Raw genomic sequence first — 17959 nt, 5'->3', positions numbered from 1 at the left:
GTCCGTTTTTATCCACAAGGAGCTTTACTTCCTCTTATGGAATTTTGTTAAGCTTTTGGTTTGGTATTTAAAATTTTTCCATCCAAGATTTGTTAATGTCGATTTTTCTTTCCATTTCAAAATAAAGTTAATTATTGTTTGGTAATTACAAAATAACAAGTGCTCATGGTAGGAATTTTGGAAAAGAAGGGAAATTATAAAGAAAATATTAAAGTTACCCATCAAAGAAAAAGAACTGTGGTTGAATGGGAAGGGGCATGAGAGAACTTCCTGGGGCAATGGGGAACATTCCAGAACTTCGTAGGAGTTTTGGTTATAACACAGGCATACACATTTGTCAAAACTTCAGCAGATGCACACTTAAGTTTTGTGCACTTCCTTGTATATAAATCTTATATTAAAAGAGAAACTATACACAGTTATTGGACTTGTGTTAATTATGTGCACGACGAAATCTTTAGGGGAGAGTGTACAGATGTCTGCAATTTACTTTGAAGTGCATTAGAAAATAAGATGGCTTGATGAAGGATAGATGGATAGATACGTGATAAAGCAAACATAGTAAAACGTTAATGGTGGAATCCAGATGGTGGCTGTATGAGCGTTCACTATAAAATTCTTTCAACTTTGTTGTATGTTTTAAAATTTACATAATAAAATAGTGAGAAACAAAGAGTACTAATTCAGAAAGAAAATTCGTATTTGCAATCCAAAGGTCACCACCATTAACATTTTCCTGTACATTATTGTCTTTCTGTTTCATTTCCAAGAAGATACAATTTTATATAATTAAGATCTTACTTCATATACAGATCTATTTTCATATTTTTTTCACACAGTATTGTACCACAGTTTTCTTTTGTCAGGAAAAGTCTTCAACGTGTAATTTTAAAATTAAGGTCCAATTTACATATAGTAAAATTCGCACATTTTAGCGTACCCTTCTGTGAGTTTTGACAAGCGCATACAGGCATGTAACCACCACTCCAATCAACATGTGGAACAGGTCCAACATCCAGGGAAATTTCTCTGTGTCCTTTTGTCAACATGCAGCCCCTGGCAACCACGGATCTGTTTTCCAGAATATCATTAAAATGGAGTCATAGATTAGGTAGCCTTTTGAGTTTGGCTTCTTTCAGTCAAGTACAATGCATTTGAGATTTATCCATGTTATTGCATGTACTAGCAGTTTTCCTTTTTCATTCACGAGTAGTATTCCACTGTAAGGATGTACACTATTACGATTTTAATGTTTGTAAGAAGTCATTGTATATCATAACCTGTTTTATGTATGCATTCCTCTGTTATTTGGATATTTTATTTTTTCACTATTACAAATACCATTGTAATGAACATCTTTATGCAAAACCATTGTCATTAATAATTTCTTTAAGGTAAGATTCCTGGGAAGGGAATTACAAATGGTATGTTATAAATATTTTTAAAGCACTTACTACATTTTTAAGCACTAAAAAGTCTTCCCTTGCATTTCTTTATGTGGTTCATAACCAGCTCGACTGCAGACTCCACTGGTGTTTATAATCTTCTTTTTCCTCTCTTCTCTTTTTCGATATTGTCACCCCATAGAAGCTGACTCGAAGTTTCAGTGTTGTCAGTGAGCCTTTGAAATTCTAAATCATGGAGACCAATCAGGAAACGTCCCTCTTCTTGGTGAAGATCTTGGAGGAACTGGACAGCAAGCAAAACACGGTGTCCTACCAGGACCTGTGCAAATCTCTGTGCGCCCGCTTCGATCTGTCCCAGCTCGCAAAACTGAGAAGCGTGCTCTTCTACACGGCTTGTCTCGATCCCAATTTTCCAGCCACGTTATTCAAAGACAAGATGAAATGCACCGTGAATAACCAGCAATCAAAGAAAATCATGGTGGCTGCAGATATCGTGACGATATTCAACCTGATCCAAATGAATGGGGGCGCCGCCAAGGAGAAGCTGCCCACCGGCCGGCAGAAGGGGTGCAAGAAGGAGGCGTCCTTTGACTCGTGCCGCTCGGACACGGAGCTCTGCGGCGCGGCCGAGTGTGAGCCCCTGAACTGTGAGCTGAGCGAGAGGCCTTTCAGCCGGGGCTACCCCGCCAGGCAGTTGTCCAAGTGCCGGAAGATGGACTGCAAGGACTGCTCGCAGTTCGTCCCCGCCTCCGAGCCCAACTTCTTGCTGGGGGTCAGCAAAGAGGTAAAAACCCGGGCGGCCTCCCTGGACAGGCTGCAGGCTCTGGCCCCGTACTCGGTGGCCAGCCCCCAGCCCTGTGAGATGCAGAGAACTTACTTCCCCATGAACATCGAGAACGAGTCCATTTCCGATCAGGACTCCCTGCCCCTCACCCAGGGCATCAAGGAGACTTTCATTTCGAACGAGGAGCCCTTTGTGGTCCATTCCTGCGTCCAGAAAAGGAACATCTTCAAAGAGGATTTTCACAACCTGATGACTGTGTCCCCCGGGTTGGCTGGCCCCTCTAACAAGGCTGAGGGTGAGCACGGGGAACCCCAGAGCCGAAAAGAGTCCCACAAGACGCCTTTCTGTAATCACAGCTTTGAGATGCCCTACAACAGCCAGTACCTGAACCCCATGTACTCCCCTGTTCCTGACAAAAGGCGGGCAAAGCATGAAAGCTTAGACGACCTTCAAGCTTCCACGTATTTTGGACCCACTCCAGTGATGGGGACCCAGGAGGCCAGGCGCTGTCCGGGGCGGCCCGGCAAGCAGACCCCATGGCCGGCCAAAAGCTGGAGCCTAAACACCGAAGAAGTCCCTGACTTTGAACGGTCCTTTTTCAATAGAAATCCCTCTGAGGAGAAGCTCCGCTATCCGAATGCCAGCAGCCAGACCCCCAATTTCCCAACCCCAGACAGGCGCCCAGCTTACCTCACACCAAAGGAGCCACAGCCAATTCTCCCCGTCGGCTATGCGGCCAAACCAAACGGGCTCAAATCTAAAGAGATCTCGTCCTCTGTTGACATGGAGAAGCATGAACCGGTCAAGAAGTTTAAAGACAAGAGCATCAGCTGCAGCGGTGGGCAGCCCAGCTCAGACACCAGCAGTGTGGGCACCCAGACCGAGCAGCACGTGCTGGAGCCGAAGAAATGCAAAGACCTGTGTGCCTCAGGGCAGGGCAAGTACAGTGACAGGCACGCCATGAAGCAGTCGGATGACGACTCGGAAATCGTCAGCGATGATATCAGCGACATTTTCCGCTTTCTTGATGACATGAGCATCAGCGGCTCGACTGGAGTGATACAGTCCTCCTGCTACAACAGCACAGGGTCCTTGTCTCAGCTTCACAAGTCGGACTGTGACAGTTCGCCGGAGCACAACCTAACCAAGATGGCCAATGGGCTCCCCAGCAGCAAAGGAGAAAAGGGCAGCCGGCCTGAAAACAGCCACCACTCGGAAGAGGAGCTGAAGACCAGCGTGTGCAAACTGGTGCGTAGGATCGGCGAAATTGAACGGAAGCTTGAATCGCTGTCAGGCGTCCGGGAGGAAATCTCCCAGGTCCTGGGCAAACTCAACAAATTGGATCAGAAAATGCAGCAACCCGAGAAGGTGAGTGTGCAGATAGACCTGAATTCCTTGACCAGCGAGGCTCTGTCCGATGAGAGCACCTCTCCCCAGATGTTCCGGGCACACAATGGCCCCCACGGGCCCAAACTGGAGAACACCGCCGACTGGTGCTGCTCGGACGCCAGTGGAAGCAACAGCGAAAGCCTTCGCGTCAAGGCCTTAAAAAAAAGCCTCTTCACCAGGCCATCCTCCAGGTCCCTGACGGAGGAGAACAGTGCCACAGAATCCAAAATCGCCAGCATTTCCAACTCTCCCAGGGACTGGCGCACCATCACTTACACCAGCCGCGTGGCCGTCAGTGAGGAGGAGATCAAAGACAGAGGCCCCGGAGAGACTAAGGACTGGCATCACAAGTCTAAAGAGGTAAATTTAAGCTCCTGGAACGGGGCACAAGCTTCATCCTAGGGTGGTCTGTTTCCAAGCCTAGAAAGTTACTTTATACAAGAAAGAGGCCTTTGCCTCCGTGTGCTCGTTGCCCTTTCAGATTCAGCAGGCTTTCCACATTAGAGCAGAGAGGACAGCGCAGGCTGTCATTGGTTCCACCAGGGGGCTTCAGATATTGGACAGGTGGTGGGAGACCTGATGGTCTTAGAATGGAGAAGGTGGCAGAGCAGACACGCATCACTGAGGATTTTTTCCTGTCCTTTCTGAACTAGCAAGATACAGGCAAAGAAAATGAGGGGAATGACTTAAAAGCCCTCCAGCTTCTACATCGCTTTCATGCGCTTCGTTGCGTGCATGGTGTTCCTTTTTAAACCCTTGAGTTTTCTTCATTTTAAGATCAATAGCTGATTAGTAAGAAAAAAAGATAAGTAAGGAAATTATTCACAGTTCCACCACCCAAGGACAGCAGCTCTTAATATGATGTCTTCCTTTGCTTTTGAGGTTTTTTTTCCTGCACTGTTACAGGGAAGCTGGAGAGTTTTTGCATCTTTACAGCCAACATCTTTTCTGTCAGTGCTCGAGTGAGTGCAGACACATATGCTCTGATGCTTTCTTTTTCTGGTCCCCTGCAGTTCGGATGGTTTGTTTCAGTGGGACTCATGGCTTCTCTTCTTAATTCTGCATGGCTTACAGGGAACCCTTTCTGGCCAAAGTGATGCCGTTGCAATTTGTTGCTCATTTCAATTCCCTTCTAAAAGTCGGTGGACAGACCATAGGGCCTCCCGAGGTCACGGGGGACCAGTCATCAGTGGGAATGAAGACGATGTGGCTGCAGATGCCAAAGGCCAGAGTGGGAGGCTGAGTCTCTTGAATGGTGCCAAGGAGGAAAAGCTTAGAAAAGTAGGCCCTAAGGAAGTCTTCAGGGTCCGAAGCAGAGGAAAAGAGTAAATAAGTGATTTTTCTCCTGATCCCAAAGGAACCTCTGGGATCTGGGGCGGCCACTGCTCTCTTCTGTAGCCTCTCATGACATGTGGTGCTGGAGAGAAACCAGGGTTTGATATGCTCGGAGAAGATGCCCAGCCATCGTGTCTCTTCACTGCCAGGGTCTGGCCAGGGTACTGGAGCCCTGGGTGTTAGGTAGCCCTGAAAACGGCCATTTATGGCATTTGAAAGGTTGGGCATTTCTATAGAAATATCAGGTTAAACGGAACCAGCCACACGTCCAATCTAGAGCAGGTCAGCACCTCCAGAAACCAACAGAAACAGCCAAAAACTTGAGAAGGATCCACTTGAAATGCGCGGCACCAAGTTGCTCGCGTCTGAGGTTAGCTGTCTTCGTTTTGTCTCCTTCTGGGACCCTATTTCTCCCCCTCGGTGTGTGGCTCTCACCACCTCCGGGCCGATGCTTCCCGTGGTGGTGACCACCTTGCCTCCCAAATCTCACACTGCTCAAGGCCAGTTCCCCCAGATGGCTGCCACGGGCCAGGTGCCCCATCCAGACTTTCTGTTCCTTCAGAGCCGGTCTCCCCTCTCCCTACCCCCATTTTGGGGTCACCATTCTAGCAACTCCCCAAACTGAAGAGGCCCCGCTCATCCTTGACTTTCTTCGTGGGCTCTCTCACCTCCAGTTTGGCCATTCAACCCTGTGGGTTTATCTTTTGTGATGCTTCCTTCCCTTTAAATCCACCCTCCCTCCCCCTAGTCCCGGCGCTTACCGCCTCCCATCTGGGCGCTGGGGGCAGATTGGTAACTGGCCTCTCTCACTTACCTGCCCCTACTTCCATCTCCTCTCACGACATCACCGCCACCATGTTCACGTTCCGAGAGCCCATCTCTTCCTTGGCTCCCCTGTGCTCGGCAAAAAGTTCCCAACTCCTCGGCCAGGCCGCTAGAGCCTGGTGAATTTCACACACTTCTCCCCAAGGGCAGGGCTCCCGTTCACCCAGACTGGGCCCTGCACCACCTTGACAAGTCTCCCTGTTTCCCTTCCAGAGTGCCTCCCTCATTCACTCAGGCAGCAAACGCGGACAGATCATCTAGAATGGCCAGGCCCCGTCCCACCGTCAGGCCTTCTCCATGCGACTCCTCCGTCAGGGATGTCTGGTCCACCTCCTCTGTGCCGGTCTCGGCCCTCCGCCCCTCAAGGCCTCTTAATTCATAAGCCTCTGAAGCTTCCCAAGGGACTATCGCCGGCCTCTGATCTCCAGCCTTTAGTCCTCTTTGTTCAGAACAGATACAAGCTTTTCGTTTAAAAATATCTCAGGTACACATAGCGACCGCTGTGTCAGGACGCGGACACCTCGAGGGTGGGAGCGGGTAGGCAGGCATGGGCAGCAGGCGACTTTCCACCTCAGAAGCGAGAACACGTTCGAACCCTTGCTCCGCCACTTCCCGGCTGTGCCACGTCGGGCCAGTCTCTTAACCTCTCTGACCCGAGTTTCTGCATCTGCAGCGGGGATGACGATGTTACACCCTCGCAGTCTGGAGAAGCTGAAATGAGATACCGTGTGTCAGCGCTGAGCCGGCGGTGGACACACAGTCAGCCCTCGAGTCACTGTAGTTACGCTGTTGAGTTGTTATTATTGGCACCTGCCCCCCTCCCGCGCCCCCAGCTCAGTGCAGGCTCTGCGTGCGTGCAGGGAGGGCACCCTGAGGGGTGGGTGGGGGTGATGAGCAGAGTAAACAAAATCAGCGAATCCCCTTAGAAGACACTTGAGCTTGATGAGCTAGAAGGTAAGAGGGAGTCTCTCTCTTTCCTGTTTGGGTTTGGCCAAGTTTACACTGCTTCCTCTGAATCAGTACCGGCAGTCTTGGTGGTCTGGAAGCACTAAATGTGACACTGTTTGGGCAAGAGCTGACGGGTATGGGTCTGGGTTGCTGGTGGGTGGGCGTGCGTGCTGAGTCCCAGTCCACGGGTCGGGGACACACACTCACACTCGCGTACAAAGCTCATCAGGGGGACTCCCGCCTCTCCTGACACCCCACTCACTCTCCTCTTGCTTATCAACGCTCAGCCCCGCTCACGTTCTAATTTTTCCTTTTTCTCTTTCTTTTTTTTTAAACATTTTTTTATTGAGTTACAGTCATTTTACAATGTTGTGTCAAACTCCAGTGTAGAGCACAATTTTTCAGTTATACATGAACATACATATATTCATTGTCACATTTTTTTTCCGCTGTCCTTTTTCTCTTTCTGTTGCCCACATCCACAACTTTTTGCTTTCTATTTCATATGCACGACATCACGGCATTGGTATCCGTCCCTTTAACAAACACTGGAATGTCTTCTATTTGGTGGTATGACATCACTGGCGTGGGGGATTCAGAGATGGTCAGGACAGTCCCCTGCCTTCGAGGAACTCACAGTCCAGTGGAGGAGACAAACAGGCAGTTACAGTTCGGTGGGAGAATGCTGGCTGCAGGCTCTGTACACAGTCCTGAGGGGTCCCACAGATAGGTGCTGGCCCAGCCTTGGCGGGTCAAGGAGTGCTTCCTGGAAAAAGTGACATCTGTGTGGAGCTCCGAGGGCCTGAAATAGAAGACCCCAGTTATAACGGGTCACGGAGAACAGAGCCCCTGGTTTGAAACTCAAGGACTGAGGACATGAGTGAAAGTCAGCTGTGCTGGGCAACTGCCTACCTCACGCTGTAGTCCAGGCTGTTCCCCCATCTTGAAGGCCACGCAGATGTCTCTGAAAATCACTAGAGGCCCCCAATGTGCACTGTGCGTCTTGGCTTCTTCCAGCCCGAGCAGTAACATGGCATCAGTGGTTTCAGCCAGCTCTTTATCTCACACTCCTCAGTACCAGCCACAAACTGGTAAAGAAGAGAGTGGGCGGTGATCTGCAGTGGTTAAGGAAGAGTCTCTGAAGCCAGGTGATCAGGCTTCCATTCCAGGCCTACCCACTAGCGGCTGTGCACCCTGGGGCAAATCACTGAGTCTGTCTGGGCTCCATTTCCTTACCTGAATGGTGAGCGGTAGTACTAGCAGTCATGGGGGCGAGAATTTATAAAATAATCTCTCCCTGGCACAGAAACGTTGGGTCACACTAGTACCTGTAACATCACGAGCTTTTCCTAGAGGATTTCCCCCAGCATGGAGATACCTTCTGTGTACTTGTGAAGAGCTGCATTTGGCTGCCTGGACTCTCCAGAGCCTAGTGATAAAAAGCTGGCGTCCGCGCAGTTGCACTCTGACCTCCGATGGCACCTGTGCCTCTTTCCTGGACTTCTCTGTGCCCCTCTGCAGGCTGACAGGCAGTACGACATCCCCCCGCAGCACCGACTGCCCAAGCAGCCCAAAGACGGCTTCCTGGTCGAGCAGGTGTTCAGCCCTCACCCCTACCCCACCTCCCTCAAGGCCCACATGAAGAACAACCCTCTGTACACAGACATGCGGCTGACGGAGCTGGCCGAGGTGAAGCGGGGCCAGCCTTCCTGGACCATCGAGGAGTACACCCGCAACGCAGGCGACAAGGGCAAGCTGACAGCTCTGGACCTGCAGGTGAGCCTCTCACTGCCCCGGGCGGTGGGGGAAGGTGGGGAGTCCAGCCACGCCCTGGCAGATGCCTGCTCCCTCACCCTTCAGCTTCCCGGGTTCCCGCCGTGGAATTCTGAACTTGAATAAATTGCAGAACAGAGATCTTTTTAAAACAGGGGGATTGCTGTTTTCCTTACTGGTCTGTAAACCTTTCGCAGTGGGGCTGCTTGACTGATTGATGTACGTTGGCCGTCTGATTTGCTAACGATGCGTTTAAGACTCCGTAACAAGTGCAGATTCTCATATATGCTCACAAGACCTGTGCCCAACTGTTTAATGAAGTACAAGCTGATTTCTCCTTCCACATGTAGCACGTGGGATAAGCATATTTGTGGGAGCCAAGCTATGGATTAAGTTTCCATACGGAGCAGTCCCAGGTAAGCGCCATCCTCGGAAGCCCTGTGAATCGCTTGCGGCTGGAGGGCGTGTTTTCTGTTAAACCGGTTCCGTTCACACTGCATCTCTCTGTGTGTCCGCATCACCTCAGGAGCACAGGAAGCAGTCTGTCTCCACCAGCTGGTTAGCTTTGTGGGCAGCAAGGCCATCGTCCCAACGCTGCCAGTCACGTACAGGTCCCAGACTGTCCACACCACTCAAAGGACAGTTGGAGAGATGCCAGCGGGGCTGGTATCCCCTGAAAGGCCTTGCTGTAAAGCAGGGAGGGCTGTCCAAGGGCCAGTGCAGTGGTGAGAAGAAATGTGTTTTTGCAAGGTGCGGGGTTCTAATCTGGGTTCCTCTGCTGCGTGGCTTGGCACACTCACTTGCTTGAGCTTTGATTCCCTCACCTGTTAATGGCCATAATCGTATCTAACTTGGAGAGTCATTGTGAGAAATGAAAATAATGTATTTAGAGTTCCTGGCACTAAGTAAGCATTGAAAAGGCATTTAGGGGCTGAAGAAAGGAAGCTTAAATCAATCAACTCTGCACGGTGATTTTTACAGCGGTGACTCTTGCAGGGCACAGTGGCCTGCAGGCAGGAGTTACAATGTGCATCTCAAGTTTACAAATGAGGATATCGAGGCCCCCAGAAGCTCAATAACAAGTCTAAATTTGTATCGGACCATCCGGCAATAAGTCTCATGTTCTTCCTCCTCTGTTGCCTCTTCACCGTGTCATTTTTCTGTTGATGAGAGGATGGTGGAGCTTCATGTCACAAAAATGACTGCAATGACGTTTGTTTATGTCGGGCCCTCAGTGACAGCAGTGATGGGAAGGGGCGGCTCTGGCCAGGTCCTGAGAGTCAGGTTGTTGTTGGTATCAGGACCGCCCTGGAAGGACCCCGCTCCTCGTCACCTCCTGCACGTATGTCCCCTCCTGCATGTATGTCCCTGTGCACACTGTGTGCCACTTGTTCCTTCAGGCCACCTCCTCTCCTGTCATCATCCTGCTGGCCATCATCCTGCTGTGATGCTTCTGCAGGTGGATCCCAGGGTCTTTGCCGTGGGTATCACACTGCGATCCATGTTGCAGGCATGTTAGAGAGGGCCCAGAGGTGTGAAAGGCTCAATGAGTGGAATAATCAGTATTTCACTGGCATCATGGGATGACCTTGACCGGGTCAGATTAACTGAATGAGTGGTAAACTGAGAAACATCTTTTTAGACTTTGGGAGGAGGAGTCTGATACAGATACAGACTTTAAAGTGCCAATGTTTATAAGTATAAAGACTAAATTATAAAAAAAAAAAGCAGATCTTTGGATTAGAGAGCTTTAGGCAACATCACTTAAAAATGCAAAGGATAGTGTATCCAGCTGCACAAAGATAGGAGGGAGCAGAGAGTTCGATAGCCTGGCGAGGGCATCTGCAGCAAAGCGGAGCAGGCATCGGGGGCTTGGATGAAGACAGAGGGGCACCACCCTCCTTGTTTGCATTGCTTTGCAGCGCCCCAGCTACTGCCTTAGGGCAGCTTCGGCATCTGGACCGTCTGCTTGGGGTCCCTTGGCGTCAAGATGTAAATTTGCCATCGATGGCCACGTGAGGCTGCAGCAAAAGTGCGAGCCCTGTTTTCGCTTCCAATGTTCAGCAGGTGTCATTAACAACTGAGGATGCTCCCTGTGTCCCTTGAAATCTCGGGTCACCTCTCTGCTCCTTGGTGTCATTAGAGCTTGCCGTTATTGAAAAAACTAATTAAAAATAGTTTATGGCACTGGCTGAATCCCAGCCCATGAATTGTATATACCTATAAAGGAAGCCAGTTTCCTTGCATCTGAGCTGGAGGGAACGAGGCAATCTCATGTGCCGTTTACACACTGTTTACCTCCTCAGCCGGCCTGGGGAGACTGGGGAGAGGAAGTGGCTGTTTCACGCGGGTCAGAGCCTGTCCCCAAGGTGCCAGAGCAGGGAGGGCTGCTCCTTCAGACTTCCACTCGAACCAGCGCACCCCTCTGGACCTGTATCCCAGCCAAATAGGCCCATCTGTCTCCCCCTCTCCCTTCTAGAGTGCCCACTAAGTTGCTGAAGAGCTGTCCTGTCCAGGGGGGCAGACTGATCCCAGGTGCCAGTGGAGAGCAGAGCTCTGGTGGGGAGGAAGCTGTGGCCCAAGCTCATCCTAACAGCCAGAGCCGGGCGGCAGCAGAACTGCTCTGGGAGGCTCAGGAAGACCGTGGCTCTTGGGACTCGGCAGAGGTGCTTTCTTGCAAAGGCTGGTCAGAGCATCCTGCGCTTCAAGGATTCTTCCATTGTGGAGCGTGTCCTGTTTCTCACGATGAGAGTCCTTAGGTGGCCAGCACCCTCTTCCACCCCTCCAGATAACATGAAAAATTTGACCAACAGTCTTTAAACATTATGCCTCAGTAAGGAAGGAGACCTGGGAGAGTTGCAGCGATCCCTACGTCCCATTCTGTATAATCCCAGTGTTGCAAAGAATATGCTAGAACAGGGGTTCGCAAACTCTCCTCTAAAGGACCAGACAGTAACTACTTTAGGCCTTGCAAGCCTTTTGCAGTCTCCATCACAACTGCTCAGCTTGACCGATAATTGTCTCAAGCAGCCATGGGCAGTTTGTAAGTGATGGGCTGTGGCTCTTCGATAAAACGTTATTTTTGGATGCTGAGATTTCAATTTCATGTAATTTTCACATATCATTGACTATTATTTTCCTTTTATTTTTTCAACCTTTAAAAAAATGTAAGGACCGTTTCTAACTTGCAGGCTGCACAAAGACAGGCACTGGGCTGGACTGGGCGCACGGGCTGGAGTCCAGCGACCCCCATGCTAGGAGGCCTTTAGCAGCAGGAGAGCAGTGAAGCCCCCAGAAGAGGCCACAGCACGTGGGGTTCAGCGTCCCAGCAGGAAGCAGATGGCGTACTCACGGGGAGCTGGGAGAGCGGGGAGGAGGGGACTGCTTGCAGTGGTGTTGTCGGCAGGGGTTAGAGTCCGGGAAGCACCCCCGGGACCAGCACTAGTGAGAGGCTGTTGCTGCCCTTGGATCTGAAGGCCAAGGGAAGGGAGCTGTTTCTGAAACCCACCAAGACCCCCAGCTCTGAGAACAGGTGCCTGAGGGAACTGTGGCCCAGCAGGGAGGGTGCCGGGGGACTGATACCCCACGGGCTGAGCCCCCCTGGGAAGCATCCGCATGGGCCAGTCTCCTGGGGGCGCAGAGCAAGCTGGGAAAGAACAGAGGATGGGGCTAGAAGAACAGGTGGAGAATGAGGACTGTGGGTTAGAATCATCGACACTCTAATAACGTGGTATAAATGAGGTGTTTTTTTTTTTTTTTAGTTTTGGAAGCATTTGTTTTGTAATCCTGTGTGTGTGTGTGAGTGATTTGGAACATGTCCACCTTTATGTGCATTAAACAATGTAAGAAAATCTTCAGAAGAGCTGTTTTGCTTGTGTTTCAGAGATTTAGGTGACCCCACTTGGAGTTGCAATGTGTTGTTGCTTTCATGTGACACATTATTAAATGTTTGCCATAAAATGAGAACACGGCCTTTCTTTATGGAAATAGATTATAACCATCCACGGGGAATGGGGTTCATGGGCAGTACAGGTTAAGTGGGATATTTCTTCTGCAGACAGTTCATTAATCTCAGGGAGACCAGGAGGCAAATACCAGTGGGGGCTCTCCCATGGGGACGTGGCACCTGGCACGGGGATGGTCGGCCACGGGTCTGTGGTCCCTGCCTTTGAGCAGTGACCTGACCTGCACAGAAATGTTTGAAATGGAAATATTTTCTGTTCTTTTTTTTGAACGGCTTATCTGGGAGGTGCCTTTGACTTTTCAGTAGAGGCTTTTCCGAGGAACTGGGAACTGAATCAGAGTGATGTGATAGCCTTACTGCAAACAGCTCTGCTCTCAGGGACTGTTAGTGGAGAGTATTTTTCAATGACTTTCCCTGCCTCCCCTACAGTGGGGCCAGCCTGTTCTTGGTTGTATGCCCTTGAAGTTTACAATCTCGTTTGTCTTGGCTCTGTTTTTCTTGCTCCTAGAAGATCTGTGGGTTTTCCTGTGTCAAAACCATTGTGACCTTTGTAGTCAGGGAGGGGCAGGTGCGATCTGTGGTGTGTGGGAGCCCGAGTCCTTGGAGGTCCGTGGCAGGAGGGGCTGGTGGGCCATGTGGGGAGCCTCGGTCACCTCCAGCTGCAGACAACTCTTAGATGCTTCAGGAGTGATGATTATCAGAATGTCTTTAACCTGTTGCAAGTATTCACCGTATTTCTAACATCTCTTCACTTTTAGACACAAGAATCTTTAAACCCGAACAACTTAGAATATTGGATGGAAGACATTTATACTCCGGGCTACGACTCATTACTGAAACGTAAAGAAGCCGAGTTCAGACGCGCCAAGGTCTGCAAGATCGCTGCTCTGATCGCCGCAGCCGCGTGCACGGTCATCCTTGTCATTGTCGTCCCCATCTGCACCATGAAATCATGAGCCCCCGACGCGCTGTTGCATATGGCTTCTGACTACCGACGTCTCCCTCTATAGTTGAAAATCACGCGGCGGTGTGGCCACAGTTTGTTGAAACGGAGATGCGATCGTGGAGGCTTTCCTGCAAATGCTGCTGATGGTCTTCAGAAAGCATGCATTCTAGATAGAGAGCTACCCACCTATTAGCTTTGACTTAATGACACAAGGATGACTTTGAAGAAGTGCAATATCTTTTGCTACCAAAAGAATGTAATGGACTACCAGTAGGTACCAATTGAATTCTAAGCAAAAAAAAAAAAAAAGGAAGATTAATTGGTTTGGATTCTTTCCATTTGGATGAAATTTCATGGCAGGGAATGTGTTATAGAGGAGATATTTAATCCATGCCTCGTGTCAGGGAGCTAAGGGAGACAGCAAGATGAGAAGAAAAAAAGGACAGGTTTTATTTTCCTTCACGTTCTTAGACCGCTGCAGGCGAGGTAACAGGGTATGTATTCAGAAAGGGTGTTACTTGTCTGCTGACTTTTCTCAAGGGCTACCGACTTGTCATTCGTGCCCTTCTGTCATCATTACACTCTTCACAGTGGATGGATCATCATGGAAACATTCTGCACCTTTTCCCTTGTGCCCAGGGTAGGAAGGCCTGAACGGCCAAATCGGGCCTGGCACAAAGAGTGCTCTCTCTGCTTCACAGGCCAAGGGATTCAGGTCCGGAGACCTTCCCCTGCCCACCCGAGGTGTGGGAGAGCTGCTTGCTAACGACGTACGATCACATGAGAAGATCGTGGCGTCCCAAAGGGTCTCCCGTCTTGCTCTGGGGTGTCGCTCCGCTCCTTAAGCTTCGAGCTCCCGGCGGTACCAGGTGCCCTGCTTCTCACACAGGAGCTGGAGAATTCGGAACTTGTCCTTGTGCCTTGAAGAGTAGAGACAATGGCTAAACTTTGGCATTCTAACTCTAAACCATGGTTTCCGTGCACCACTACGATCAGCCCTTTCCAATGGCTTTAAAAAAGGTTTTGAAAGCTTGCCCATAATATGAGAAAGGCACTGAGGTGTTCTCAGCTACTCCGACACCTACTCCAGAGTTTTGAATACTTGTCAGCAGTGCAAAAAATATTATCTATTTAACCGTTTATCTATCTATGTACATGTTGATCTAAATACCTAATTTTGGTCTATTGTCTTCTCTGTTAAATAACTCGAGAGCAAGATTTCTCCAGTGTAAGGCAGCCATTGTAATTTCATTTGAATTTGATCTCAGTTTCTGCCTGTTGAATGGTGCTTTGATGTCACTGGACAGAAAGAATCCTTTTCAGCATTGATTCAAATGTCTTGTTACAGGTTAAAGTAAAATGATTGTCAGAATCTAGCTACCTTAATTCTTCTGAGAACAAGGTGGGATATAAATAAATGCTGGTAGTAGGAATAATCACTCTGGATGATATAATACATTCCCGAGAGAGAGGTTTGGGAGGCATCTCAGATTTTAAAGCAATAGGAGTTCATCCTATTTAGTTCATTCTAAAAACTTCCAAGTAATGCTTCGCTTGCTGTGTCTAATTCTGTTGTTCACCACGAAGGGTAGTCAGAACATTTCATGGTGTCAACAAGAAAGGGATGGAGGTTTTCATCTGTGGTGAACCTGCATTTTTTAGACGTCTTCATGTTATCTATTTCTATTCTTCTGTTTAGGTACGGATTTTCAACGAGGTGACTGAAACTTAAGCCTTAGTATGGAAAACTGAGGATTTATAATTGAAAATGAAAAAATATATATATATCTATATTACTGTCTATTGTTAGCATTTTAGTCTTTTGGTGCTCTGTTTTGGGTTGGGCACATTAAATAAGGTTGTTTATCTCACCCCAAAGGGGCTTCTCAATTAATACCCTCGGGATTGGGGAGTGGCCGTCCCAGCTCTCCTCCCAACCAGTGTGGCCCTATAACACATCCTGGTCCCACTAGTCTCTCCTTCGTCTCAGATTAAGCCAGGAGAGCAGCAGAGATGGGTAGTTTCCAACCTCTTGCTCTAAGATTTGCAGAGAAGTAGCGATGCAGTTACCCAGGATAAGAAAAATTTGTCAAATCCCAATCGGACTCCTTCACTGGCCAGGAAGGATCATGGTGGATGGACCAAACTACTATTGCCACTGCCCTTGGGTGAATCTATCCCTGATGGGCCCTGTCTGGGCCGTGTGCCTCGCCACCTAGGGAGGGTAGGACTATAAGCCCCACCCCCTGCAGAGAAGTGAAGAGACTGTAGAATTTTCTTCTACCCTTTTCATATCCGGGGAGGTAGTCAAAGAAATTTAGTCTTGCTCTAAGTCCAGTGTAGCTTTAAAATTCAAGTCAGCATCATTTCCACATAATGGAAACATCCAGACCCAGTAAGTCCCCTCGGAGAACACACAGTGATGGTCCAAAGGCAAGGTGGTTTCCTCTGAAAAGGGTAAGTTATCCTTTGCCCGGGAGCTGTGTCTGGTGTCAAGTCATAGACCTTTGTTATGGCTTGAAGCTGATGGATGCTGGGGTCTTGGGATCTAGATAAGGTGAAGTTCACAGATGGGTCCTTTTTCTCCATTGATCCCAAGCTTGTTACACCTTCTTTCCCCAGACCCCAGACTCACGCTAGCTCCTCCATCCCTCTGTTTTCAGAATGGGGCAAGACCAGAGTCTGGCTTGGAAGGAAGCATCCACCCATCCCTCCAAAATTTGCCTCTCATCTCCTGCTGCTGTGAGCTCCCTGCAGGTGACACAGGGACTGGCTTAGCTTCCATACTGGGGGCCATTGCTATCACCCTCTCTGGCATTTTCACATGAAGTATAATTTCTTGTGCCTAAACCTAAAAGTACTACACTATCAAAATTCACTTCATCTCTCTTGCATTAAAAAAATGAACAATCAGATGTTATTAAGGGATTATTTCGAAATTAGATCTCTTTAGCCAATAATTAAAGTCGGAATCATTTCATCCTCTTTTTTGAGTCTGAATTTGCTTTGAACACAGCCTTGCAGAAAAGCAAACAAGTTTCCCAGCTCACGGTTTCCAGATATTTTACACAGTGCCCTCTTCCTTAAACTGCAAATACAGTAAAGCAAATCACACTTATATCGCCCATCACTAGTTGATCATAAATTGTTAGTATTTTAGGGCATGCTGCTATGTGATTGATATCTGCAAGGCTAGCTTAATAGATGTGCTGAAATTCACAGTTCTGAATGTGCCATAAGTTCTGATACCCTTATTGGAATCAAGGCAGTGCTGTTTTTGTTTACAATTTATCAATATAAGAGCAACGGCACCTCATTTTCCTTAGCAAAAAAAGCTCTGCCAATAGTATGTGATTCTGCCAAGTGGTATAAAATTTGTGAATGTTGAAATTCAACATGCTCCATATTATAACCAACCTGCAAGAATATTGTGGTCAATTGTGTGAATACCAAATCAGTATACACTGTATAGCGTACTACAGAAATTTGTATTTAAAGGCAAAGGTATTAGTAATTGTTGGTATAATGGGGGAAGAGGGTATTAGATATTTATTAAGTAGCAATGAGAAATGCAACAAGTTTCCTTATTTATGCCTTATGAATAAATGGGTGTGAAATATACGGTGAAGTTTTATGTGTGAGACTCTGAAGGAAGGGGTATCCTTGAAGGCAGGGACTTGTCTTTTCTATGTTCGTTCCGTAAAGCTCTCAGCACACTCCTGGTGCTTGATCAATGTTATATAATACCGGTAACTAAGCACATTTTTAGACCTTTTTTCAAATGGCTTGTGTAAAATTTGGTTAATGTATAATGGTTGGTTTGAAGCTCTCATATGAAATCTGCCTCTCCAAATATAATCAAAAATAAACTGAAAAATTATAAAGTATCATACAGTGAGACTGTATTCTATGCATAGATTACAAGTGGTCAGTTTCACGCACAAATCCTACGTGTCCAGCTTGAGGCTTTTTCACAAGTTGAACACATCCGTGTAATCAGCACCCAGATCGAAATGCAGAACATTCGAGCTCCCTCATGCCTGCTTCCAGTTAAAACCTTGCCAAGAAAAATGGCTATCCTGACTTTTAAGGGCACGTGTTAGCTTTGCTCGTTTTTAAGCTTTATGTAAATGTGTCCATGTGGTGCGTACTCTTGTGTATCACTCGACATGATGTGAAAAACATCCATGCTGTTGTGCGTGGCTATGGTTTTCTCACTCTCATTGCACTTACTGGCTGTGATTATAGCACACCTTATTTACTCATTCAGCCAATGATGAACATTTGGGTAGCTTCCAGTTTGGGGCTGTGAATATGCACGTATGTGTCTTTGGTGAATACACATGTGCGTTCTGGAATGGGTGTGCCTGGGAGTAAAACTGCTGAGTCATGTGGTGTGCTTATGCTCTGCTTTGGGAGATCCGACCAAAAAGTCTTCTAACATGGTTCGACCAACTTACACTCCCGTCAGCAGTATTTGTGGGAGTTCTAGTTGCTCTACATCCTGCTCAACAACTGGTATCGTCTGTCTTTCATTTGAGCCATTCTGCTCCATGTATCGTGGTGTCTCATTGTGTATGTAATTGGCA

At 48.2% G+C, this 17959-nt stretch overlaps 1 protein-coding gene across 7 annotated transcripts in view; it reads left to right on the top strand.

Moving 5' to 3' along the window:
* Positions 1-17257, top strand: part of MINAR1 (membrane integral NOTCH2 associated receptor 1) — a 32863-nt gene extending 15606 nt beyond the window's left edge. The window contains exons 2-5 of one of the 7 annotated variants that reach the window (XR_012502834.1): positions 1588-3939; positions 8209-8463; positions 8811-8876; positions 13183-13304. Coding sequence is in view for 2 of the 7 variants with exons in the window: in XM_074354365.1 (XP_074210466.1) it covers positions 1639-3939; positions 8209-8463; positions 13183-13380 (2754 nt within the window). In the remaining 5 variants the exon portion in view is untranslated. Of the gene's footprint in view, positions 1-1336; positions 3940-8208; positions 8877-13182 lie in introns of those variants that run through there. The other 6 variants (XR_012502833.1, XR_012502832.1, XR_012502835.1 and 3 more) reach the window with 6 other exon arrangements.
* The last annotated feature ends 702 nt before the right edge of the window (positions 17258-17959 follow it).

Source organism: Camelus bactrianus, chromosome 27 (assembly GCF_048773025.1).
Source record: "Camelus bactrianus isolate YW-2024 breed Bactrian camel chromosome 27, ASM4877302v1, whole genome shotgun sequence".
Classification (NCBI taxonomy): Eukaryota; Metazoa; Chordata; class Mammalia; order Artiodactyla; family Camelidae; genus Camelus; species Camelus bactrianus.
The sequence above is the reverse complement of the archived record's forward strand: the minus strand, read 5'-3'. Positions and strand labels throughout refer to the sequence as shown.